General features: G+C 34.8%; 1 protein-coding gene across 4 annotated transcripts; it reads right to left on the reverse strand.

Annotated features, from left to right (window-relative positions):
- Positions 1–3,128: 3,128 nt before the first annotated feature.
- LOC133299813 (protein EXPORTIN 1A) lies at positions 3,129–25,317 on the reverse strand. 4 transcript variants are annotated; one of them, XM_061499301.1, is made up of 32 exons: positions 25,081–25,317; positions 24,511–24,627; positions 21,710–21,802; positions 21,525–21,596; positions 21,141–21,248; positions 20,986–21,068; positions 20,414–20,552; positions 20,269–20,337; positions 20,024–20,101; positions 19,805–19,867; positions 19,665–19,709; positions 19,229–19,336; positions 18,929–19,009; positions 17,679–17,900; positions 17,435–17,494; positions 16,959–17,069; positions 15,807–15,904; positions 15,298–15,406; positions 9,757–9,822; positions 9,537–9,635; positions 9,343–9,423; positions 9,126–9,215; positions 7,464–7,549; positions 7,255–7,335; positions 6,989–7,171; positions 6,536–6,602; positions 5,758–5,868; positions 5,531–5,638; positions 5,169–5,306; positions 4,950–5,087; positions 4,770–4,874; positions 3,129–3,702 (listed from the first exon to the last, which is right to left on the reverse strand). In XM_061499301.1, the coding sequence occupies exons 1-32, from the start codon at positions 25,177–25,179 to the stop codon at positions 3,580–3,582; spliced, it is 3,231 nt and encodes a 1,076-aa protein (XP_061355285.1). In that variant the 5' UTR covers positions 25,180–25,317; the 3' UTR covers positions 3,129–3,579. The 4 variants fall into 4 exon arrangements, with proteins under 4 accessions (XP_061355285.1, XP_061355284.1, XP_061355283.1 ...); XM_061499300.1 differs by having other exon boundaries at positions 17,679–17,897; positions 18,908–19,009; XM_061499299.1 differs by having other exon boundaries at positions 18,908–19,009.
- Positions 25,318–26,024: the final 707 nt, after the last annotated feature.

Consider the following 26,024-nt stretch of genomic DNA (forward strand, 5'->3'; position numbering starts at 1 on the left):
TCTTTCTATCACTTAAAATGACACAACTTTACATACTTTAAAATGATCCACACTTTTTCCATATATTAAACATTAATACATTAACGATGAATGAGGTTGGAGCTTATCTATCTGGTTGATATTTTTTATAAGACTATTTATTATTATTGATTTTCATCTTATGAAAGACTTTTTAATAATAAAATATAATATTGTATTATTATAATAATAATAATAATAATGATAATAATATTAAATAGTGTATTTGTGTCTCTTTGAAGTTTCTTCTCCATGCGGACATTGCTGGCCTTGTTCATCCCAGATGGGACAGGGATAATTTTGTTTATTTTATTTAGTGGTTTTTTTTTTCCTTTTGTCTTGTTTCTTGATTTCTTTTCATGTATAAAAGAAAAGAGTATTTGTGTAGGATGTTAAACTTAACTATCGATGCACAAAAAGTAAAATTTTTAATTTTCTTTTTGAATAAAGCTTTTTATTGTTTTCAAATGGATACAGAGTCTTCACATAATTTACAATTACATAGTAAATGATATTAGGTCCATTTTTTTGATTTTTTTTTTGAAAGACCAATATATTTTATAAAATTATATAACTTTTTGAAGAAAAAAAACTTAAAAACTAGTTTTATGTTTTTTTTCATGAACTATAAATAGTCATTTTGAAAAAATTAAAAATAAAACAAATACTTATATCATAAAGGTACTTTTTATCAAAAGGCATTCTATATTTATTGAAAATGGATCCTCTCATGTGTAATTTAACATGATCATGTAATGTGGGAGGATCTTAATCATTAATAATTAAATCAACGGTGATGATTGTGTAACTTCCTATCCTTATATTTTCTCTCTCCTCCCTTATCAATATTAACTCATCTATGTATGGTTATGATGGCCCCACATGACATGGTCATGTTAATTAGCACATGAGAGGATCCACTCTCACGCTCAATTATTTACAATGTTGTTTTCTTTTACTAATTTAATAGGAATTTTTAACCAATTGCTTATTAGGGAAAGCAATCGTCAGCTGTAATCAAATTAAGTTTTCACCCTTTTCAATATGTAATTAAACAGAAAAATATTTCTGCAGTTAATGCAGATAAGTTATCTGCATTTACTTTCAAAACGACGTCGTTTTGGGATTGAAAGATTAGAAAATTATAATTATAAAGACTATAATAACCCTGATATAAATTAAAATTACAAAAACACAATGATTTTCACCTCAAAATGACGTCGTATTAGGCTTACTGCAGATAACTTATCTGCAGTAACGGTAGAAAAAACGAACCCATAATTAAATTCTCAAACCCTAATCTTAAATTTTTAAGATCAATTTTCAAATATGTAACACCCCATAATGTACTGGGTTGTTAACATAGCATAGTATTAAGTGCAGTGTAATAATAAATTAAATTACTTCTTAAATTTAATTATTCACTAGAAGTCAAATTCAATATTACATCTGAAATGGACTATATTATATCATCATCTAAATTGCAAAAAAATGTTTCTACTCTATCAGTCACTCCAGTCTTCAAATCTTTAATCATAATGTTTGACTCTATTACAAAGCTACACATACTGACTTGCTTTCTTTTAGAAAGGTTAACATAAATATAAACACACATAAGAAAATATCATTGATAATGGAGTTTTTGAACTATAACCAGTCCAGCAATCTTAATGAAAAATATCATTCTCTCAAAATATATTTATAATAATCAAATAATATCATAAATAATAAACTTTTGTGGGTTTCTTTATTCACACATACTCAAACCTTTGTAACATACCCAAATCTTTTTGGGTTTTGCGTATAAACAATAAAAGAACATGTAGTCTTTAACTGAAACGACTAATGTTGTGAGCGCCCAAATTCTGTGGCTTCTGTATGTGAAAAAATTTGTATGGCGAAGCTCAAGCTATGATAAGACGTCTCTTACCCTATAATATCAAAGACAACAGATACACCAAAAGAGTATAAGAGATTCATAAGAAAATATTTGGATAGAATAACGAAACTTTCATAACTTTTAAAGAAATAACTTGAAATATCAACTTTAAATATAAAATCGATGAAAGTAAGAGAACGAGACCTTCTCCCATTATTACCTTCCTTTGCTAATTTTCTTATTTCCTCTCCCGGTTCTATTTCCTTCTTTCTTCCACTCACTTCTTTCTCTCGATTTCTTTCTTTTCTTTCTTACTCTATGCTTTTGTTTCTTTTCTTTCGTTCTCCTTTCTCCGTTTCGCTCTCTTTCTTTTCTGTTTCCCTCAACTTCCGTTAAGTAATTATATATGTGTGTTACATAACTCAAATTACGTAATCGTTATTTTTTTGAATAAAAATTTAACTAAGTAATCATTACCTAAAACCTAACTAATGGCCAATGCGCCAGACACCTCATGTAGCGCCTTCTAATATATATGTTGGCGCTACACGAGCCAATTGATTTTTTTTTAATAAAGTTGGTGGTCGCTCCATTTTATTTTATTTGGTTGTCATGCTATTGCAATCCTGTATTGGTGTAATTGACTGATTGTTTTAGTATGCATTTAGATTTCATATTATCCATAAGATGAGATTTGTAATGGAATATAATTTAAGCAATGATGTAATCGTGTTTGTCGTTTGTGCTTGTTACTACTATAAAAGGAGATTGTCGTTTGAAATCAATTGCTAGGTTAAATTCTTCGTAGATTGAAATATGACAACCTTCTATCAACTCAAAAAAATAAAAAATAAGAACAAATCATGGGAATTAGAGTGAATTAATCAAATACCCCGAACCCATTTCTTAAAAATATTGAAATGTGTAGAAAATACTACCCACGACATATTAACAACCAAAGAGGTAATACTTGCACAACTGCCAAAACATTAAATAACACCATAGTCCCACACATAATATCGAGCGTTTAACCACTAAGATGCCTGTAGAGAGTTACAATAAACTACTCTTTTCCACATACAGATTTTCCCCGTACTTTAAACAATTACGGAATACCTGGCAGTGATTTATGGCTGGAAAGCAAGATATTGGTAGTCAAATAAAACGTTTTACTTTCGATTGGTAGGAAGGGGGCACGTATCTACAACACACTAATACCATGAAACCCATATTAAATGCAATCACCGTACATCGATTTCCTTAAAATTAATTGGTGAAAAAAATACAAAATATCAAACCACAAGGGGTTTTCTGCACAAACCGTCAGAGGTTAAGAGGTCACACCTAAGGAGTCATCAATACTCAGAATTGAGTCATCCATCCTGTAATACTATGGAAAGCTGCCCTGATGAATCCCTTACAAATGACTGTTACCATCCTAAATTAGCAACTGAATAATCTACACTGACCCAATCTACAAGGCAGTATCTCCAGCCACCCAAACCTCAAACCTCTGAAATCAGGAACCTATGCCAAACCAGTCCCAACTGAAATAGTGGGAAGAACGGAAAAACTAAACTAAAACGCTACATCTGTTCTCAAAGCATCTGGTATTTGATTGAATCAAGGCACCTGTGATACAAGTCAAAATGCCCTTGCACCCATGCTGTTTAGTCTTACATCTATGAGTCCACCATTTCATCTTGCAACTCGCTGGGGGCAATAAGCCCCGGAATAGAAAGCATTCTTTGTCTCTCTCTTTCTCTCTGAGCTGCAGCCTCTTCAGCATAAAGATCTTTGTTATCCTGCAGTTGATAGTGAACAGTTAACAAACCTCGGATGCTAAAATGCAGTCAAAATATAATACGTTCCAACATATCATGCTACATTGCATGGTCAAATAACCTACAATGCAATTATACGCAAACAAAAGTAATCAGCAGTTAGCGTCAGGATTCAATTTTAATTGCTGAAAACTTCCAAAAGTCACAACTTCGGTCATGAATTCTGTAAAGAACCTTGAGATCACCATCCCAAAAGCTAGCTCAAAGGGTGGGAGTGCCCAAGGCCTTATAAATGCCACATTAGTTGCACATACAACCAATGTGGGACTATATATCTCAACACGCCCCCTCACACGAGAGCCCATTGGGCTTTGAAGAGTGGACAATGCAACAGGCCCAACCTACCTGTGCTAACAAACGCCACAAGAGAAAGTGGGGGACGGCGAGACTCTGATACCATGTAAAGAACCTTGAGGTCACCACCTCAAAAGCTAGCTCAAAGGGTGAGGGCCCAAGGCCTTATAAAGGCCACATTAGTTGCACATACAACCAATGTGGAACTATATATCTCAACAAATTCATATGGCTACATTCAGGAATTTGAACAGCTCAAGCCACAAGCCACAAGCCAGCCATAATATCAAATCAGAAAAAGTTACTTTTATGTTATGAAAACACTTCTTTTGATTTTTTGGTTCGCTTGGCAATTGTATACGATTGCTTTTATATGAGAAGCAAGAGCAAAAAATAAAATATTTTTATATAACATAGATTCTTTTTAGTTGTGACTTTATTTAAATGCTTTTTCAAAAAAAAAAATGAAAATGCAAAAATTTAACAGCAGAGCCAAACAGACCCAAGGTTCTAAAGGTAGTAAAAAGTTTTGCATCTGGAAAAAAATTTAAAAATTTATACAAATTTACCCAAAAGTTTGCAGAAAATACTAATTCAAACAATTGTTATCTGTACCAGCTTAACCAGCTTGAATACTATGCACAAGTCAACATTATAAGTGCACAACTCATAACTTCCCCAATTGTTGTATAGGTCAAAGGAGGTAAAAGAAATGGTACTCCACAAAGCATTACCTGAGCTGAAAATTCTTTTGACTGTACAAGAAAATCTCGAATGTGAGTTTTAAACGTGGAGAGGTCATTTGTTGACTCAAAGAGTCCACTAACAAATTGGGTAACCTGCAAATTTCTTGAAATTAGTCATCTATTCTGGCAAAGGAGGGAGTTAAATATTAGTTGTTTCTCCCCAATTACCTCTGCAGCAGTCATGTTGGGAAATGAAGTGCTTAGAAGTTTTATTGTGAACTCACGTACAAAAGCTGCATTACTTGGGTACGGATAAGGATTTGTAGCAGCATCCCAAAGAGGCTCAGTCAGGGCACCAGTTTCTGCCTGAAAAATGTCAAACTCTTCATTGCAGCAATTCTTCACTAGTTAGTAAGATGAGAATAAAAGCATGATTTCACACTGTACCAGACAGAACAATTGTTGAAGCACCAAGACATGTAATTTGAACCCAGGCTTATGAAAAGTGTCTGTCAAGACAGCAAATATTTCTCGCTCAATTGTCAAAAAGTATGTCTGATAAAACTGATTGCAGAACTCGGAGGCCTGTTTAATATACACAAATAGACATTCGACCCATAAATAATAATAAAAAAGAAGAAATTCTATTAGAGATAATGAGGGAGGTACAACTATGAGAAGGACAAGAAATCCTTCAAAACAGAAAAACCTATATACAATAACAAACTAGAAAAACTAAGAATGCAAGAAGGAACTTTTGAAGGTTAGGAGTGAGAGCTGTAAACAAAATAATACACAAGAGACCAAACCTGAAACTTCTTCAGCATCTCTAACAACAGGTTCAGCCCAGTTTCAGCAATATTCCTTTCTGTATGCCGAAATGCCCATATGATTGAATCCATAACAAGCTTCAGTTGCTGCCACAGATTACAAACAACATCAGGGGTAGACAACAGAGGTTAGAAATTTTGAAAAATAGTCAGTCAAAGTCAATATTGGATAAAGTCAAATAAAGCGAAGGAGCAAGAAACACAACCTGACTTGATAAGCAGATTAACGCATTAAAACAATGAGTAGCTATGGCACACAGTAAAGAGAAGAACTTCAGCCGATGCTCTGGGTAATCTTCAAAATTTTTTGTAATCATCTGTGAAACAGAATAAAAAAGACAAACATAATGCTGTTGATATTTCGTTGCAGATATCCAATAAATATACACCTTCATAATTGATAAAAAATAACTGTTAGAGATATATAAAAAACCATTAATGTAGCCTCACCCAATAGCTTAACCTTTTGGGTTGAATTGGTTCTTTACATGATATCAAAGCCTCGATGTCACGGGCTCGATTCTCACCCCCTCCCCCAAAAAAAAAAATTTAATTAATAATTAATTAAGTCTCGTGGAGTTTCTTAGCGCAAGTAAGTTGAGCCCGGGCCTGATGCATCATTCACCCTTCAAGTCCAATGGACTCTCGTGTGAAGGGACATGTTACAAATATATAAAAAATCATTAATGTAACATCACCCAATAGCTTAAGCTTTTGAGTTGTTGAATTGGTTCTTTACAATAACTTCTAAATGATGTATCTCAAACCACTTTACAGTAAATTTAAATCTTGAGTAACAAAAAGCATAAAGTTGGTCTATATCTTTTAAAAAAATGTCGCAATATTTTATTGTAAAAGTAAAAATATTAAAAAAGAAAAAGAAGTAAATACTGGGTGGTAAATCTGGAAGTCTACATACGGTTCATTAGCATAATGATGGTCAACAAGAGCATTTACACCAAGCCAAATCACCTACACAATTACCTCTAGCGTGCACTGGAAAACAGCTTCAAATATGCGAGGGACATCTTCAACCATTGCAGCTTTATATCTGCAAGTGGGAAGAGAGATGAATGACACACTATTGGTAAGCAAAATAGCAGACGTTTAGCATACTCTTCCCACCACCTGATTTTGGCCTAAGGTTGGCATCAGGAGTAAAGGAAATATACATGTAGAATTTGGATGTCAAGGCTCCATAAAAAAAATCACTTCCCATTAAACCCCAACTAGCGAGGGTGGAGTGAGCAAAATCCTTATACACAATCTTATCCTTGCATATTTGCAAAGAGATTGTTTCCCGAATTCAAACCCGTCATATTTTAGTCACAAAGTAACAGCTCTATCATTGCTCTAGGCTCGCCCTCTTTAAATAAAAATAAAGAGGCTCCCTACGTCAATTAAATAAAAATAAATGAAACATAAAAAATGACATACTTGTTGACAATTGTGGCAAAAAGTGACAAAACCTCTGATTCCCTTGCATCAGGCACATTCCTGGCATAATCTCCCAGAACGGAATCCATCATTGGTGGGACAAATTGTTTTCCAATTTGTGGTTGATCCTCAGCCTTGTCTAAGAATGTCTCAATCAGTTTAAGTGTCTCCCTCTTAACCGAACTGCATCAAGAATACTTATCCAAAAGGTCCTAAAATAGTAATCTGGTTAATATAAAAACCAATATAATATTAATTAATCTTACCGTAGAAGTTTCACATAGGACGTTTTAGATGCAAAAGGTCCCCCTTCTGCAATACTTTTTGATATAAGCTCACTGTACATTCTGTTGCAGGGACAAATAAATGTTTTAATATTTACTGCCAAAAAAGAATCTAACCAAATTATTAATAGCTAAAACAAGTATCTATTGGGATTCCACAGCATAAAGACTTATCAGTTAACAGAAGATACCTGTACACATTCAACATGTCCAAAAAGATCAATGAGATTTGGGGAAGGAAATATGTTCCTAAAGAAGTTGCAACGCTTGTATTCGTCTGCAATTTAGGAATGACTTAAATCTTAAACTTATCATCATAAACTAGGGGGAAAACCAATAAAAACTACAGACCCTGGAATTGACTACAGATCATAACAATTGCGCATCAAAACAAAGTAGAAACTTAATAAAAGCAAAGGTGTTCAAACCATGGCCCCAATGATCAAACTAGCATGGTACAACCTTCTAATTCTGATTCCAGTCATAAAGCTCTATCAAAGTCAAATGATATATTTTTTTTTATGCAAGTGAAGTCAAGTCGGAGGGGAGGTTGCAGGGGAGGCTTACAGTGGAATTGATAATAACCTAACAACGAAGGTCCACTAGAAAGAATTAAACCCAAGAGTAAGGGTGGCAATTTTCAACACAACCCACTAATACCTATGAAGCACCGATACTTCAAAAACCCTGACGTGTAGTGTCCGACACTTCCCGACACTTCCTGACACTCCAACACGCATTATAGAAATTCAAAAAAATGTTCAAAGGTTGCGTTGCGTTGAGTTTTTAGTTCAAACTATTAGATTCGTTAGATTACGATTACCATTTTATTGATTTAATATAAATATTTGGGATATCTTATGTTTCTTTGCAAAATTGATGACTATTATAAGTTTAGTTTCATTTTTTGTAAATTATTAAATATTAAATATAATATACACTACATAAATTAAAAATATTATTTAATATCAAAACATGTCCTAACGTGTCGAAATCTAACATTTTTTAGAATTAACGTGTCAAAGTGTCATGTCGTATCGTATCACGTATCAGTATCGGTGCTACATAGACTAATACTACACAAACACGACACAAAAAATTTGTGTTTAGGTTGACCCGTTTTCAAATTCATGTTGTGTCTGTATTTGAAAAAAATGACATGAAAAAATTCGTGTTCTGTCATGTGTCAACCCGCAAACCCAAAATTAACCAGTGTTAATCTTCTTCCAGGTTATTCATGACGTGTCGTGTCATAAACAGGTTATTTGTGTCTTATCGTGTCGTGTCAAAGTGCATAATAAGTAACACATTTGGGGTTGATAAGTTAATCGTGGTGTGGCGTGTTATGTCAACCCACAAAATAAGTGACGCGCTACGAGTTTGCAGGTTATTCGTGTCGTGTCGTGTCAACTCGCAAAATCAACAGGTCATGTTCGTATCGAAGGTTTTAACCTGATTTCAAATTCTTGTCATGTTCGTATTGAGTGTATTCATGTTCGTGTCGAATTCATGTCACGTCATATCAACCTGAATTGCCACCCCTATCCAAGACCTTATGTTGAATTGCCAATCAAGTACACAAAAAGAAAAGAGCACAGGACTATTTCTATTCTATTCATTTACTATACTTGAAGGAATAACATAAAAAGAAACATTTCATCCCTGGACAAGACTAACGTGCAGGAGAAATTTTGGAATTTTGCAAAGTAGAGATCAAACAACAAAGTAATCAAGATGCCAAAAGAGAATGTGCAATTTCTACTTCAAATGGCTTCCAAGCATGCAGAGTGAAATATTAAAGAACATACGACAGAATCACACTAAATATTACATGAATGACTACAAAGCCATACCTGCAATATATTAAGCACAGTTCGAATTACGTCTTGATCCTTCAGAAAATCAACATTTTGGCGTGCCTGCCCTATAATTTCAAGCCATTTCTGCAAATAAAAAGAGCAAGGTCTCAGGCAAAGTAACACTTGGCTTCCATAAATAAAGATGTGAATTCATGTACGTAACATTTAAGAGATTTAGGAAATAATATGGCTTCTCAAGCAAACAAAGAACCTGATTTGGGAGCTCCATCAATCGCTGAAGATATTCATCTCTCTTCTGTGCATCAGACTCTGCTTGAATCATGTTACCAACCTATAAGAAGATAATATCACTTAAAAAAGTGCACACACAAGTATAAAGATACAATATAGAACAAAAAATATAATCAATAAACTTGAGATAAAAGAGATAAAAAAAATTGATACAGATTCATAGAACGAGTGTATTTGATGGGTTTCAAGATCCGCAATTGTAGTTGGAAGGCCAGATAGAAGTTCAGATACAAATGGTTCATTTTCCCCAACCTGAAATAATGATTGCAATTATTGCTATGTATTTCAGCAACTACTGAACGTGTATGCTAGTGATACAACAGACACTTCTTTTGGGAGGATGGAAGAGGAAGGAAATGGCAGTTCATGTTACCTGGGTAATTACAAATTTACGCTTGCACTTCTGGACTATTTTCAGAAATGTATCACAGGCCATATCCTGAAATACATGAAAAATAAACAAAATAATGTGATTGCATTCCTAGAAGTAAATATATGCTACAGGTAATAAAATGTTTTGATCATCAAACAATGTCTCATTATTTAATTTTAAATTTTAATACACAAAGTTGGAATAAACTAGATGAAGGAAAATCACATAAATAGAAGACATATATGGATTAGAATACTCCAACACAGTAGCACACCATAAATTAGACTGTCTACATGTTAAACTTAGAGAAATTGGGATAAAACCTTATGTTCTCCTTTGGAGAATTCTCATTTAAATAGTATGATATAATTACACAATCATAACTATACAATCACAACCTACAGCTAGCTAATTAATTAAGGATATAATTACACAATCATAACCTACAGCTGGCTAATTAATTAAGGATATAATTACAAATCATAACCTACAGCTGGCTAATTAATTAAGGATATAATTACAAATCTGCACAAATAATGCCAAATATTCTGCTCATCAATTCTATTGACATCCCCCCTCAAATTGATGCTGGTGAATCTACAAGCATCAATTTGCTGACGAGGAAATTATGTCGTTGACGTGTCAAAGACTTGGTGAGGATGTCAGCTAGTTGAACATATGTTGAGACATGAGGTAGAGTGATAATTCTACGGTCATAAGCTTCCCTGATTGAATGACAATCGACCTCTATGTGCTTTGTTCTTTCATGGTATACAGGATTTGCTGCAATCTGTATGGCACTTGTATTATCAGCATTCAACGGAGTTGGTGTTGCTTGTGAATAACCAAGTTCTGAAAGAAGGCACGTAACCAAATAATCTCAGAGCATGCTGCAGACATGGACCGATATTCTGCTTCAGTGGAGGATTTAGAGACAGATTCTTGTTTCTTGCATTTCCAGGAGATAGGGGCATCTCCTAAAAACATACACCAGCTAGTAGTAGACTTCCTTGTGTCGGGACATCCAGCCCAATCAGCATCGCTGTATGCTTGAAGTTGTATGGTTGCATTTGTCGGAAAGAAGATACCACGGCTGGGAGTGGCCAACAAATATTTAATGATTCGTTGTACTGCTGTAAGATGCAAGTGTCTAGGATTTTGCATGAATTTGCTGACCGTGTGGACAGCAAAAGAGATATCAGGTCTTGTGATGGTGAGGTAGATGAGACTTCCTACCAACTTTCGATATAAAGTTGGGTCTTGTAGAAGGTCACCTTCATCCCGTCTTAACTTTACATTAACTTCCATGGGAGTGTCAACCATAGTTGCAGTGGTGAGACCAGCTAGTTGAATTAGATCCTGAGTATATTTGTGGTGAGTGACAAAGATGCCTTTTTGTTGGAATTGTACTTCTAATCCCAAGAAATAAGTGAGCTGTCAAAGATCTTTCATGTGGAAAGTTGTATGCATCAATTGTTTGATTGTAGTGATAGCCTCTTGATCTGAGCCGGTGACGATAATGTCATCCACATAGACAAGGAGAATCACAATTCCTTTGGAGGTCCTTTGTAGAAAAAGAGATGGATCATAGCTACTTTGGATGAAGGAAAAACCAAGTAATGTTGTGCTAAACTTTTCAAACCACACTCTTGGTGCCTGTTTTAATCCATACAAAGAACGTTTTAGCTTACAAACAATATTAGGTAATAGTAAGGGCATACCCGTAGGAAGTTTGATGTAAACTTCTTCTTTGAGGTCACCATGAAGGAAGGCATTTTTGACATCTAGCTGGTGAATTGGCCAAGATTCAGATGCAGCAATGGCAATAATAGTCCGCACAGTAGTCATCTTGGCCACCGGCGCAAAGGTCTCTTCATAGTCTAGGCCATATTCTTGCTTATTTCCAAGAACAACCAATCTAGCCTTGTATCGATCGATGGATCCATCTGAACGCAACTTTATAGTGAATACAAATTTACTGCCAAGAGGTTTAACCGATGAAGGACATGGAACAATGTCCCATGTTTGATTTTCCTCTAGTGCAAGAAGTTCAGTCTCTATAGCATCCTGCCAACATTTATGCTCCATTGCCTGTTTATATGAAGAAGGAATAGGAATAGATGCTAAAGTTGCTGTCAAAGATAAAGATTCAGAAACACCATACTTTTCCGGTGGTTTACGAATGCGAGTACTGCGACGTAAAGGGGCAAGTTCTAGTGCATGCACTGGATCAGCAGCCAGAGAATGATCAGAAGGGGGCCTTGAAGGGATTGAAGTCTGAATTGGTGGAACAGTCTGACGTCTTTGGTAGACAATGACAGGAGGACGAGCTTGGTTTTCTGCAAAACTGTTAGGAAACAATGGCAAGACAGATTTGGATGTAGAAGATTGAGTGACTTGGTTAGTAGCAAAAAAATATGTATCTTCTTGAAAGATGACATTTCTAGAAACCCGAATCCTATGTAAGTGAGGATCATAGCATAAAAAACCTTTTTGATGGGCTGAGTAACCAAGAAAAGCACATTTAACAGATTGAGCTGTGAGTTTGGTGCGTTCTGGTGGCTGAAGATGAACATAACAGACACAACCAAAGGTGCGAAGAGTTGAATAATTGGGTTGCTTACCAAATAACCTTAAGAAAGGGGAATCATTGTGCAAGACTGGAGAAGGCAGCCGATTAATAAGGTGGACAGCAGTTGAGAGAGCTTCACACCAAAAATGGGAGGGTACTAAAGAGTCCAACATTAAGGTACGGACAACATCAAAAAGATGACGGTTTTTTCTTTCAGCTATCCCATTTTGTTGGGGTGTGGAAGGACACGACCTTTGAGATAATATACCATTTTTCTGCAAGAACTCTTGAAACAAATGAGATGTGTATTCCCCCCCATTGTCAGAACGCAGAGTTTTAATTTTTGATGCAAACTGAGTTTGAACATAGGAATGAAAAAATTGGAATGCAGAGAAAGCTTCAGCTTTAGATCGCAAAAAATAGACCCATGTGAAACGACTATAGTCATCAATAAAAGTGATAAAATATTTGTAATGTGCATGAGATATTACAGGTGATGCCCCATAAATCACTGTGAATTATGTCAAAAGGCTGATTTACATTTGATTGATGAACTGGAAATGGTAGAATTTTACTTTTACCAAGTTTACAAGAATTGCAATCAAATTGAACAGCACTAAAAGATGGGAAATGTTTATTGCCAAGAACTCCAGATTTCATTAAGGCATGAAGTACATTCGAATTTGGGTGACCAAGACGCTTATGCCATAATTGAAAATTAACAGTTGCAGAATTACAAGAAATAAAAGATTGAAAAGAACATGGTGACAACAATGAATAAAGAGGAAAAAGACGTCCAACTTTAGGCCCCTTCGCGATCACCTTCCCTGAGTGTTGATCCTGCACATGACAACCAGACTTTGAGAATTCAACTTTGCAATCACTGTCAACTAATTGACCAACTGAAATAAGGTTACTGGTGAGATCAGGGGAAACATAAACATTGGTAAGAGATGAAGAAATATCACCAATTGCTGTGATAGGTAAATTGTTTCCATCCGCAGTGTGTATTTGTAAATTACCAGAGTAATTTGTAACATTGGTAAGAGAAGCAACATTGTTGGTCATATGATTGGATGCACCAGAGTCAAAGTACAAAGGAGAGCTGGATAAAGAAACTTTACCTGAAAGACCCAAAGCAGAAAATGCAGAAACAATCATTTGTTGAACCATTTCAGGGTTTAAAGTTGGCACAGAAACAGGCGGATTCTGATCCACAGAAACAGGAGTAGTAGAAGAGCCAACAGTGGCCGTGAAGGTTGTTGCATTTCTCCGTGGTGGTCTGATTTGACATTCTTTGATGATGTGACCTTTTTTGCAGTAATTACAGAACTTTTTAGGACAATTTGAAGCAAAATGTCCATGGCCTTTGCAGCAGAAACAATGGACAGTACTCATGTCTCGACCTCGTGGTTTGGCTTGTACTGCATACGCTACAGGAAGGGAGGCAGATTTCTGGTGTTCCATGTTTGTCTGAGTAAGGAGACGTTGTTCTTCACGAAACAATTCATTTAGACATTCATCCAAGGAGGGAACAGGAGCCCTGTTCATTAGGTTGGTGCGAATGCCCTCAAAAGTAGATCTCAATTTCACAAGAAATTGATCTCGTTTTGTGGTGTCATGAACATTTTGGACTGCAGTTTGTCCTTCAGTCGACAAATCTTTATAGACAATGTCAGTATATTTAGCCCAAAGATTCATGAAATGAGAATAGAATTCAGAAATTGAGAGACTATCCTGTTGAAAAAGAGAAATTTCATGTTCAAGCTGGAACCTGCGAGCAGTGTTTGTTTGGTTATAAATTTTCTTCAAATAGTCCCACATCTTTGCTGCCGTTGTGAAGGGTCTGAGATTGAGGACAATACTAGGCTCAACAGAGCCTATGATCCAAGTCATTACCTGTGCATCTTTGGCCTCCCATTGGGCATGTGCCGCTTGGTGCGTAGTTTTGTCAGGAGCAGAATTAGTTCCGTCAAAGCTCCTTGCCTTTGACAAAGATCTGGAATTGAAATGCCCAGGTGGAGTAGTTCTTTCCATTAAGACGAACAAAAAGAACATCATATTTTTCAGTAGACATGATGCTGAGAAAAATCGCGAGAGGAAACAAAAAACAAGAATCGCGACGTGAACAGTACGCGCAAAAGACTAGAACTTGGGAACTCAGAGACTGTGAGCACAGCGAAAAATTTAGTAACGAAACCTAGACTGATACCATGTTAAACTTAGAGAAATTGGGATAAAACCTTATGTTCTCCTTTGGAGAATTCTCATTTAAATAGTATGATATAATTACACAATCATAACTATACAATCATAACCTACAGCTAGCTAATTAATTAAGGATATAATTACACAATCATAACCTGCAGCTGGCTAATTAATTAAGGATATAATTACAAATCATAACCTACAGCTGGCTAATTAATTAAGGATATAATTACAAATCTGCACAAATAATGCCAAATATTCTGCTCATCAATTCTATTGACACTACACACCACACATATATAATCAATTTGTAAAAGAAAAAGGGAATTGAAGACCGAAGGGAAATATTAAAACTAAATAATTGAATATTACTTTTTTAGCATATTTATAATTTGTTTCTTGAAGATGGTTTATATAGGTTACAATGATACAATGAGGTATCTCATCAAAATTACTTTATTTTCAAAAAAAAAAAAAGTCAGTTTAAAAGTCATAAGCCATGAGCAGTCAAAAATTCAGGATAAAACATGCAGAAACATTTATAATACACACAAGAAAATAATAAGACGCCACACAGTAATACTTAAGCAACAAACATTAAAAAAAACAGCATCTCAATTTGAGTTGTTTGACATAAACAAAGCTGCTGATATAAGGAAAATTAGCACAGCCTAGGTTTACTTTAACGAGTTATGCAAATATTGTTAGAGATAACAGGCACGTAGAGATTCACAGAAAGCATCAAGGGAAGAAAGCTAAACCTGAACTCCAGGATGTGTTTCATGCATAAACTCAAACAACTTATTCACAACAGTTTTTAGAAACTTCCAATGAGCTCTTAAAAACCTCGGATACTGCCCCACAACATACCTGCCAACGAAAGCAGCTATTTATTATTCAATGAAAAAAGCAATTAATAACATGGATCATGTAAAAAACCAATTCAACCCAAAACATTAAGGTGTTGGTTGAGAGCCTTTTAATAGTTTTTATTATTCTCTAACACACCCTCTCACGCAAGAGCCCTTTGGGATTGAAGCGTGGATTTTGCATAGGCCCAATTTTTTATTTTTTTATTTTTGGTTTACCTTATGCTTATTTAATTCCACAACTGGAGGGCGGTGAGAATCAAACTAGTGACCTTGTGGTCACTTAAGCTCTGATACCATGTAAAGAACCAATTCAACCCAAAACCTTAAGATGTTGGGTGAGAGCCTAATGGTTTATATTATTCTCTAACAAAGCAAATGAATACATAAACAACTCTTACATGATATTACTCGCAATAACAGCTTTGTTATCTTTTCCCTTTGTGATTTCACATAGATTTAATAAATCACGGATGACCATAACCAAAAATCTGTTTTCCTGCCACAAAACCAAGATGTGAGCTATAAATGACTAAAAAGAGGGAGGGAGGGAGGGAGGGAGGGAGGGAGGGGGGGAGTCACACCCCATAAAAGAATCCATAAAAATTATAGGCATTAAACAAATCTAATCAGTTGGGAAAAGGGTGTTATACATGCTTCAGTCCTAGAAACGATAGAATAATCCAACATTGAGTCAACGTGGTTGTCCTCACAAGTCAGAAAAACAATCTCAAAGCCAACAGCTTTCCTAGGAAAAATGAATATAGAGAAAAAAAAATGACTAAAAAAGGGAGGTCTGGAACATTGGAAAAAATATGTCTACCACTTCACAATACTAACAGCTTTCCTCAACTCCGTCCCAAGACACATTTCTCACTTCATTAAGTCTTGTTCTTTTATTTTCTCCCAAGTTCCTAAACAAAAAATCCTACAAACTGGCAAACTTGCTAACCCTCTACAACCAAATTAAGTCAGACTGCTTCTGTATCATCAAGCTAATCATTGTTTGCATCAAGTGTAGAATTAAGAAACACACTTTACCTGTTCTAGACTAAGATTTATATGAAACATTTATTGAATTCATATCAGTGATACCAAATAAGTGGAGCCAAAAAAGGCTAATGGATTAGGAATATAGGATAACTCCTTATGATATTTGGATCAAACCAATAGTATAATAGAAATCATGGAAATTGAGAGTTGGCTGAATAATGCATATTTGGTTTTTCACTATTAGAGATATTAGGAAAATATACTTTGTATTTTACTTTTTTTTGTCTCGCTTTACCTACTGGGTGTATATTCATTATCATGGGCTTGGGTTCACTTGAACCAATCCCTTTAGCTGTGTTGTTTTACTTAACTACTTTCTGTTTAGATGACTCCTTGCTGAGTCATCACCATCGTCTGATATATGTACAACAGTGGACTTATTTCAGTGTATCTTTTTCACACATGCAATACAATGAACATTCTCCAGAATTTTCCCTTTCTCTCTCAGATTTTCTCTCCATTTCTCACACTTTCTCTCAGAAATCTAATATTCACAGTACCTGTTCTTCCATCATCGAACCAGATATAGATCCTATCGCCCAGCAGAGTGTGTTCAAATTGTTCCATGTCCAATCCTCACCGCTAAGTTGTTTACTTAATTTCCTCAGCATCTGCACATATTACAAGAGTTCAGTGCATCAAGGTGTGATATTTATATAGGCACAAAAATGTAACAATTTCATAATAGTTAGCCAGTATATCATAACACTCTAAATAAAAAGAACATATCCATACAACATTGGTATATCTTTAGATTATTAAAATGGAGCTCAGTTTGTTAATCCTATTTTCAAGAAACGCTGATCATAAATTGCCATCCTGATTTTACCATTTGATAAAAAGAAAATCAGCTCATATTTGAAAAAATATAAAGTTCCCTATAATAAAATTTGAAATGGACAAGAAAGAAGCCACAGAATGATTTTTTATTTCCCTTCAAAACAAGAAAGGGGCCAAGGCTTTCTGATTTGCATACCTGCTTTTCAGTATCATCGTGGTCAAGATGTGACAAGTAAATAAGAGTCTCCCTCATAATCTGCATAATTGATTGAACTATGATTAATCACAGAATGTAGTAACAGAAATCTCCAAAACTTATTATTCTGAATGAGCTATCTACTAAAAATACAATATTCAGATGAAAATGGCTTCAAGACAGTTTCCCCCCATCTATATGCGAATATAATCCTCTAGTCAGAAGTAAGATTGAACATTATTGCCTTATATTGAACTAGAACATCATTGTCCTTCATGGTTTCCCGGACAATATTCCCATTTTCATCTTCAACTATGAGAACCTCTTCTGGTTTAGCCATACGACAGATCATAAGCATTCTCAACTTTGACATGGGAATAGCATAAAGCTGTCGACGCTGAAGGAGCTGTGAACCAACGCCATCAACCATACCAGGAAGCATCATTGTCGCTGTCCCTGTCACCTGCTGGTTCCATTGAGAAACATAGACCCATGTCACTTGAACCATTCTTAGAAAGATAAAAATAGTATATCAGAGATATGAGAGATACTCAGATTAAAAAATCATCATTTGCAGAAGAAAAAAAATTGATAATGCAAAAGATATATTAAAGCTATCAGAATCTTAAAATAAAATAATAATACACCGCAGAAAATGCTGTACACATTTGAGTTAATACTATTATTAACTGAAGACCATTTTCATAAAATGTATATCGCAGAATAATGGTTTTTGATTTCAGACCTTCTTATCCAAACTCTCTTGCAATACACATGTTAGATTTAAAAATGGACCATTCGCATAACAAGAATATTGTGATAGGAATACCATGCCCTATGTGTATGCAGGTTCAAAAGTAATTCAAATAAACAATAACAGTAGACAAAGAAAGAGAGAAAAGAAATAATATGGAAAAATGGAGGGAGAAAGGCCATAATTATCAAATCTAGTTTCACCTTATTTCATTTTATTTGTTATAAAACATTTACAGCACCATATCTTTAAATAATTCATTAACAAGTTTGCTCATAGATCAAAACTTTGAGGAAGATTACGTACAAAAAAGGAGCCGTGTGGAAAATTACAATGGTTCTCTAAAAAAATTTTATGGAAGTAATTTATTAAGACGAAGAGAAAAATATTACAGATGGAAAGGAGAATAAGAAATCCCCCTTAAAAAAGGAGAAAATAAAAAAATACAACAACGAACAAAAGGCATCAATGCAGTAAATCATGGCAGAAATATTAATCAATTAGCAGCTAGTAAATAATGCTGTAAGAGCCAACAGAACAACAGCATCCGTAGCCTCAACTCTCAATGTTTAATTTGAATATAATGATATCATTCACACAAAAAGGAAAGGATCCTATTTTGTTACAAAAGCGTTTTAGTGAGGGAAAAACCAATTGCCGGTTCTTGATTTTAACAACCAAAGAGCAAGGTTATGAGCACATCATTAGAGAGACAGCACCTGAAGTCCTATCATGTTTGCAACAGTTGCTGCAGTGTTCTCCAAGCTACGATGTGGCTCAAACAGTTCTGAAACCAAGGCATTCCAGTAGTCCAGACAGACCTGGTATTTTTGACAAATCAAGTACAATATGAATCTAGTATATTCAGAACAGGAGGCAGAGACACGTATACACATATGCAGGCAAATAGACATATTGTCAGGACATCTTGGGGGGGGTTGGGGGAGTCTATCTGGTAAACTCAAGAACAGACACATTAGCCAGAGCATTCATAACAGAAGAAATATGCAGAGGGAAAAAACATGTCAACATCATCACACCTTAAAAACCTCAGTGTCATCCACATATGAGATGTTGATAAGATATTCGAGACCCAATAGCAAAGAAGATATATTCTCCTGAGTGGATTCCAGAATTCGAATGTGAACCTGCATAAACAGAAGGGTACCACCACACCAGTAGTGTTGTTAAATAGAAAGCTGAACACCGGTCAAAAACCAACAATGATATGGGAGAAGAGGAGGAGGAGGAATAGGTGCTGCGCAGATATAGAAAGAAAATTTAGACACCACAATTCAAGATAAGGAAAGTTGGGTCTATTCTTAAATATGCTAATGCATGATTTAATCCACAATGCAAACAAAAATTCACCCTAAGTGAGGTCAAATTCTTTCACCAGTTTCCATTATGTTTTATGATTATATAATTGCAATATAATATCACAGATAGGCATAAGACTGAGATAAGAAACCCTACCTTGTAAAATGAGGTGAAGAATAGTGCCAAATTCTGTATAAAAGCCTAAACACAGAACAAAAAGGCCAGGCATCAGACAGATACTTCACAAGTAATTTAGTAAACCAGGTTACTTGTTTCAGCAAATTACAAAGACTCACTTGTTCCTCACTTGAACCATGTGCATATGCCTCAGGTATATTTGTAGTAGGTGGAAGTATGGTCTGCATTAAACATAATATCACCCCAAAATAAACCAAGAAATTGTTTTATATAATCAAAATAGAAAAAATGGATACAGGATTATGATGAAGCAAATAAACAAATTAAAAATACAAAATGCAGTATGTGGAATAGAAGGCAAAGCTAGTTAAACATACCTGCAACTGAACCATGAATATGTTATACATCTTAATATACTGCGCATCATAGTAATTCCCAAATTGAAGGGATGCCACCTGTAAACATAAAAAATGAATAAGAATCATGAATATGCTATACATCTTAATATACTGTGCATCATAGTAATTCCCAAATTGAAGGGCTGCCACCTGTGAACATAAAAAATGAATAACAATCATGAAAGTTTCAGGTAAAAGCATGAGCATTTTAAGACAATACATACCTCGGTTAAACATTGCAATGTCAGGTTCCGATACGCTGGAATTGGGAAAAACTTTAGTAGTGTCTCAAGCTGTGATGAACAAAAATACCAAAACATTTCAGAATTCCTCCATGGCAGTGTTATTTAAGCAGAAAACAGCACCCACCAATGGTGATTCAAATATATAACCCAAAGGAATCCATGATAGGAAGGCATGCAATGTAGACAGTGTTGCACGTATGAGCTCAGCTCGTTGGGATGCTGATAACACATATAAGCATAACTCGTGTATGAGCTGAAATTCACTGCAAAACCAAATATAACTCTTAGCAATATATAGGCACTCCATATAAAGTAAACGTGTATAAAATCACATTAAATAATTGAACAGTTAACTAGCTACAGCATGTAAAACCAGGACCAGTAAGAAGAATCAATAACTGATGTCCAACACTTGGACATCAGCTTCAGCAATAAAAAAGCACGGGGAAGGTTTTTAGAAAAGAAACCTTACAAAACTATCACTGTGAACCAATAACTAAAACTCAAAATTTTGACATCTTCGCACTTCACTCCAACCCCCTCCCCCCCTTCCCGTGGGGCCCCTTTGGGGCTTCCCTCAAAACCCCCAAAAATAAAAAATGTCAGATCTCCGAGATAAAAGAAAGAGAGATGAAATAGCACCCAATATATAATGTTAGATTAAGTTTCTATATAAACAAAGTCATCAACTGTTACCTATTCAATGATTGTTTAAGCTCTTTTATCTTCTGCTGAGTCATCTCTCCTCTTGAAAAATCAAAAACCTCTTCGCTCAATAGCTGACAGAACATTTTTTAATGTTATTCATTGTTAAAAGGAATAAATTTTAACCAAAAGTATGACAAACTTACCTTCAGTATTGCCATACAGTTCTCACAAATTGTTTCACTAGTCTTAGCTGCTGAAACAAGGTCCGGAATAAAGCTTCGCCATCTCGCTGGCCACTCATGCTTCAAAATCTGCATATATGATATGCTGACCATTATATACATGTTTTAGCTGAGCACAAATTAATAGTAGTTACCAAACACCAAAAGAATGCAATGAAAGATTGCAAATCCAGATTCATAAAGAGGAAGTGCAAAAGAAATCTAAATCTCCATAAGAAAAACAAAAGAAACTGCAGAAAAGATATCCCTTTCATCTTCATAAAAGAAGCATATGCGCTGAATAACTGGTTGAAATTAACAGGAATAATCAATTGTAGTAATATGGAAATGCAGTATTACTTGTACCTGAACTAATATAATATTCAGTTTGTTGACATACAACCGCTCCATTCGAAATGAGGCCTCGTTGCTAGAAAGCTATAGAAGAAAGTTCAATAATGAGACAATGCAGAAAGACCATAAGCATTGACAAAACAACAAAGTAAGTCTGACTAGCTCAGATTTCTGCTTTCTCCAAATGTGGCTGATACCTGTACAATAACATCAGATATGAAATTTTTCATTCCGTCTCGCTGCTCAACAGGTAACGCATTCCATCTATATTTAATTACACCTTCTAGTACCTGTATATAAAAGCATAGAGAAAAAATATAATAAGAACTTCTTAGTTAAAAAAGCATCTAAAAATGGAATTTTTTTAACAAAGTGAAACTTTTTGGCATCTAATAATTGTTGCTTCCAAAGACACTATTGAAAACCAGTAGGATGCAGAGGTCCAAAGACTTTAGCTACAAGTACTTCCACTCGAATATCAATTAATTACAACTGAAACACCTTATTATTTGTCCTTTAAAGTAAGCATGCTTCCAAATTGTATTTATAACTAATTGGTTCAATCTAGCACAGGCACATATACCTTGATCCATACAATAAATTATTATCTTTAGTATGCCCTGTAAGTGATGCTAAATAACAGTTTCTGATTCATATTTTTTATATAAAATTGAATATTATAATTGTTGCTCTACATACTGTTGATAGTTATCTAGCAACAGTTACAGCTTACAAGGTTATGGTAGAAACTCTAATCTTTTGCAGGAACACAAACCCCCATTGATATTTTAGACAAAATTACCGTCACAATCTTAGGCATGAAACATAACTTCATGATTCTCATTTGTCCTTTAAAGTAAGCATGCTTCCAAATTGTATTTATAACTAATTGGTTCAATCTAGCACAGGCACATATACCTTGATCCATACAATAAATTATTATCTTTAGTATGCCCTGTAAGTGATGCTAAATAACAGTTTCTGATTCATATTTTTTATATAAAAGTGAATATTATAATTGTTGCTCTACATACTGTTGATAGTTATCTAGCAACAGTTACAACTTACAAGGTTATGGTAGAAACTCTAATCTTTTGCAGGAACAGAAACCCCCATTGATATTTTAGACAAAATTACCGTCACAATCTTAGGTATGAAACATAACTTCAGGATTCTCATAGCAGTGTAACTGCCCACGCCTCTAAGAATAAAATCTGTTGCAATATACCCTACCCTCTCATGAAAAGGTTTATACACTGATAGAATCAAGGTATTCCAGTATGAGGAAATAGTGATAAACTTCAATTACAAAGATCAAAATCAGTCACAAAACTAAAAAACAAATATAGAACTGCAGCACTTCAAGAGTCTGCAAACCTCCCTGCCCAAACGCCCCAAAGCTCACACAATCATTGGGTGTCTTTTCCCCTACCTCTCCCTCCCATTTATCTTTGCTTCCAACTGTTTCCCCTTCCGTTACACCATCCTCCTAAGAAGGCAAGGTTGTTACAGCCCAAATTCCTTTTTCTGCCCCTTACTCAAAATTACAACCCAAATCCCTTTTCTGCCCCTTACTCAAAATTCCCTAATGATCTATGGAGTGTTTAACTATGAAGCACCGATTCCGACACAGCGTTTCCAATACGTTACTTCAAAAATACTAATATTTCGATACGTTTTAGTATTAAATAATATTTTTAATATAAAGATGTACTTCACATTAACAAAATATAATAAAAAGAAATATTTGATATAATATGTGCAGCAACTTTGTTCAGTTGATAATTTGTAAATAATTTATTAAAGAATAAAAATAACAATAAAATTATACTATTTTTTTTTTGGGTTTGGTGTTTGTCATTTTAAATATCATAAGTTATGTCATTTTAGGAGAGATATAGACATAGAAAAACAGAAATCATGGGAGAGAGAAAGTGGGTGGTTTTTTTTAATTTAAAATTCAAATTTTCTGTGTCTGTATCTCTTTTAAAATGACATAACTTTCTGTCATTTAAAATGACAAACACTTTTCCTTTTTTTTTGGTTTGTTTGTTTAATAACCACGTGCAGTTTCAACCAGCTTCCACGCCTTCATTTCAACCATAATCAACATCAGCAGACACAAACGAATTAATCCTATTCCTATCTACGTGTGGCTGTGTCACTGCCCAGTACTGTCTTTTGCACACGTGTAATGCTTCGGGTGAATGCTTTTTATCACCTTCATGATATCCATCCATGTGTCACTTACTTCCCCAAACATGGTTGATGAGAGAAATCCACCCTCTCCCCTTTAAAACCAAAACGAAATCCCTCCGCACTCTCCCCTTTAAAACCAAAACAAAATCCCTCCGCTCTCTCCCCAACACTCCTTTCTCTTCCATATTTCCTATAATGGGTTCCGATTATATCAGTATCGGTACCGGATGTGTGTTCAATATGTTGGGAAAAAAAATTCTGTGTATCGGTGTTTCATAGGTGTCTAACATGCACCTAATTGTATACTGTATACCTGACAGAGTAAATTCATAAAAATATAAATCCCCATTATCATAACCAGGAGAAAAATAAATTGAACATGAAATCTAAGGAAGAGCTCATATTTTCACACAGTTAATGCACTTTTATAAGACAAATACAAGTACCACAAATGGACAAAAAAAAACTTGTGATAACACAGTTTATGGTTTTTTAGAGGGTTACCATAGTGCCAAGTGTAGTGAGATAAGTCAATGGATCCTGTTCCTTTATAAAACAAATGTAATCAGGCTCGAATATTCATTTGGGCATTACCACATATAATTTAGTATACTCTGTTCCAGGAACCCAACATTTCGATTGCAGAACAAATATGTTGACTCCATGAAATGGCAAAATAATTGGAATTATCCAAAATTTACATTAAATTTTAGGCAGGACAGAGTTTTACGTGTTATATATAAAAAATAATTGGCTTAAGTAGTTTACCCCCACATAACATATCAATAAACAAACTAACCTGCAAAGCAAAGAACTTAGTATTTAGACTTTGAGTGTTCTGTAAAATATGCATGACTTGAAGCCACATATCTGGATTATTTTGCATTTCGCGCAAAATTTGGTCAGCAGCAGTTCTCTGCATCATAAAAAAAAGTAAAGAACCGTTATTAAACGAACACGCTAGGATTTAAAAAGAGAACATTTTCCACACCAATGATACTAACCAAATTTTATTTCCCAAATCTTTCTTAGTAAATCAAGTTCGTTTGCCTCGAAGCAATACCATCCCCAGAAAGTATAATTACGAAAGGCCAAAACAATTTCACAGTAAAAAATAACAATAATAATAAAACCTCCCCAGAGCCATTATTGTACGGAGAAGAAATCCCCACACGTTAACGAGCAGTCTAATGAAACCCTAACAGTGGAAGTTCATTATGGCTTCAATGTTTTCACACATTGTGCGAACACCAAACAGTTATGAAAGACTATAACTCTCCACCACGAAATGCTCAGTAGAAGCAGCCGAATTGGGCCAAATGTTTGAGTCGTAAAAGTAACGACACTAGAAAGGGAAACGGAGACTAACCTGTTCCTTAGATCCGGTGCCATAGAAGGCAGCGACAGTGGCATCGAGCAACGGCACATCAATCGGTTGGCTCAAATCTCTGAGCTTCTCGGCGGCCATGGTGGTGAGTGAGTGAGTGATAAACCCTAGCTAGAATCTATAGGGTCACCAACGAAAAACCCCAGAAAAGGAGAAGAGATATTCTGGTCTGGGAGAGAGATTTAAGGGAGAAAAAAAGAAAAAGGAGAAAGAGAACGAAGGAGGGAGGGAGAGAAAGTTTGGACTTTGTATGGTATATATACATACAAAGATAGAATAACAGCTTGAATTTGAAGCAGACTTTGAATTTTGGGGTATTAATTAATAAATCTTTTTTATTTTTACTTTTTGTCACCCGATTTCTTGTAGAGGTCTGCCACCGTGTGCTTAATTGTTGATTTGATTTGATGCTCTCGTTTGTTTGTACGTGAGTAAGTCTTTGTTGGTAAAAAAAAATCAAAAAGAAATGAAAATAAAAGAATGATGCTTCGCTTCTCTTTTCGCTGCTGATAAGAAAAGTTGCAGCAAATTATTAACACTAGGATACAGGGTCATATTCTGGCCTAACAAAAAAAAAAACACATCAGCAAGACGCGTATCCTGATGAAAATAAGTGTTGCTGCACTTTTTCCCATCTGCAATGATAAAAGAAGTATATAACCCATAAATTATTGATATATTTTAACTTCAATATATATTAACGATAATTTATTGATATAACAATAAATTATAATCATTTGATACACAAAAATTAATAATTAATACTGAAGTAAGATTTATTATTTTTATACCGATATGAGTTAATCATGTCTCCATATATATCTAATAATTTAGAATAGAACTGTTAGATAAAAATATGATTAACGATCAAAATTAAGAATATAATCTATATTGGTGTAAAATGATTTTGAGTCGCAATTTTTTCT

The sequence above is a fragment of the Gastrolobium bilobum genome, unplaced genomic scaffold (assembly GCF_033153095.1).
Source record: "Gastrolobium bilobum isolate Gb01-03AN ecotype WA unplaced genomic scaffold, APGP_CSIRO_Gbil_v1 utg48165, whole genome shotgun sequence".
Lineage (NCBI taxonomy): Eukaryota > Viridiplantae > Streptophyta > Magnoliopsida > Fabales > Fabaceae > Gastrolobium > Gastrolobium bilobum.

What these genes read in the sequence shown, in the direction of transcription:
- LOC133299813 (XM_061499299.1), bottom strand. Translation starts at nt 25,179, where the DNA reads ATGGCCGCCGAGAAGCTCAGAGATTTGAGCCAACCGATTGATGTGCCG. An exon ending in TGATGGAGCTCCCAAATCAG is followed by an intron (nt 9,216 to 9,342) that starts GTTCTTTGTTTG and finishes TTTTATTTGCAG; the next exon opens with AAATGGCTTGAAATTATAGG. An exon ending in AGATGCTGAAGAAGTTTCAG is followed by an intron (nt 5,307 to 5,530) that starts GTTTGGTCTCTT and finishes TATATTAAACAG; the next exon opens with GCCTCCGAGTTCTGCAATCA.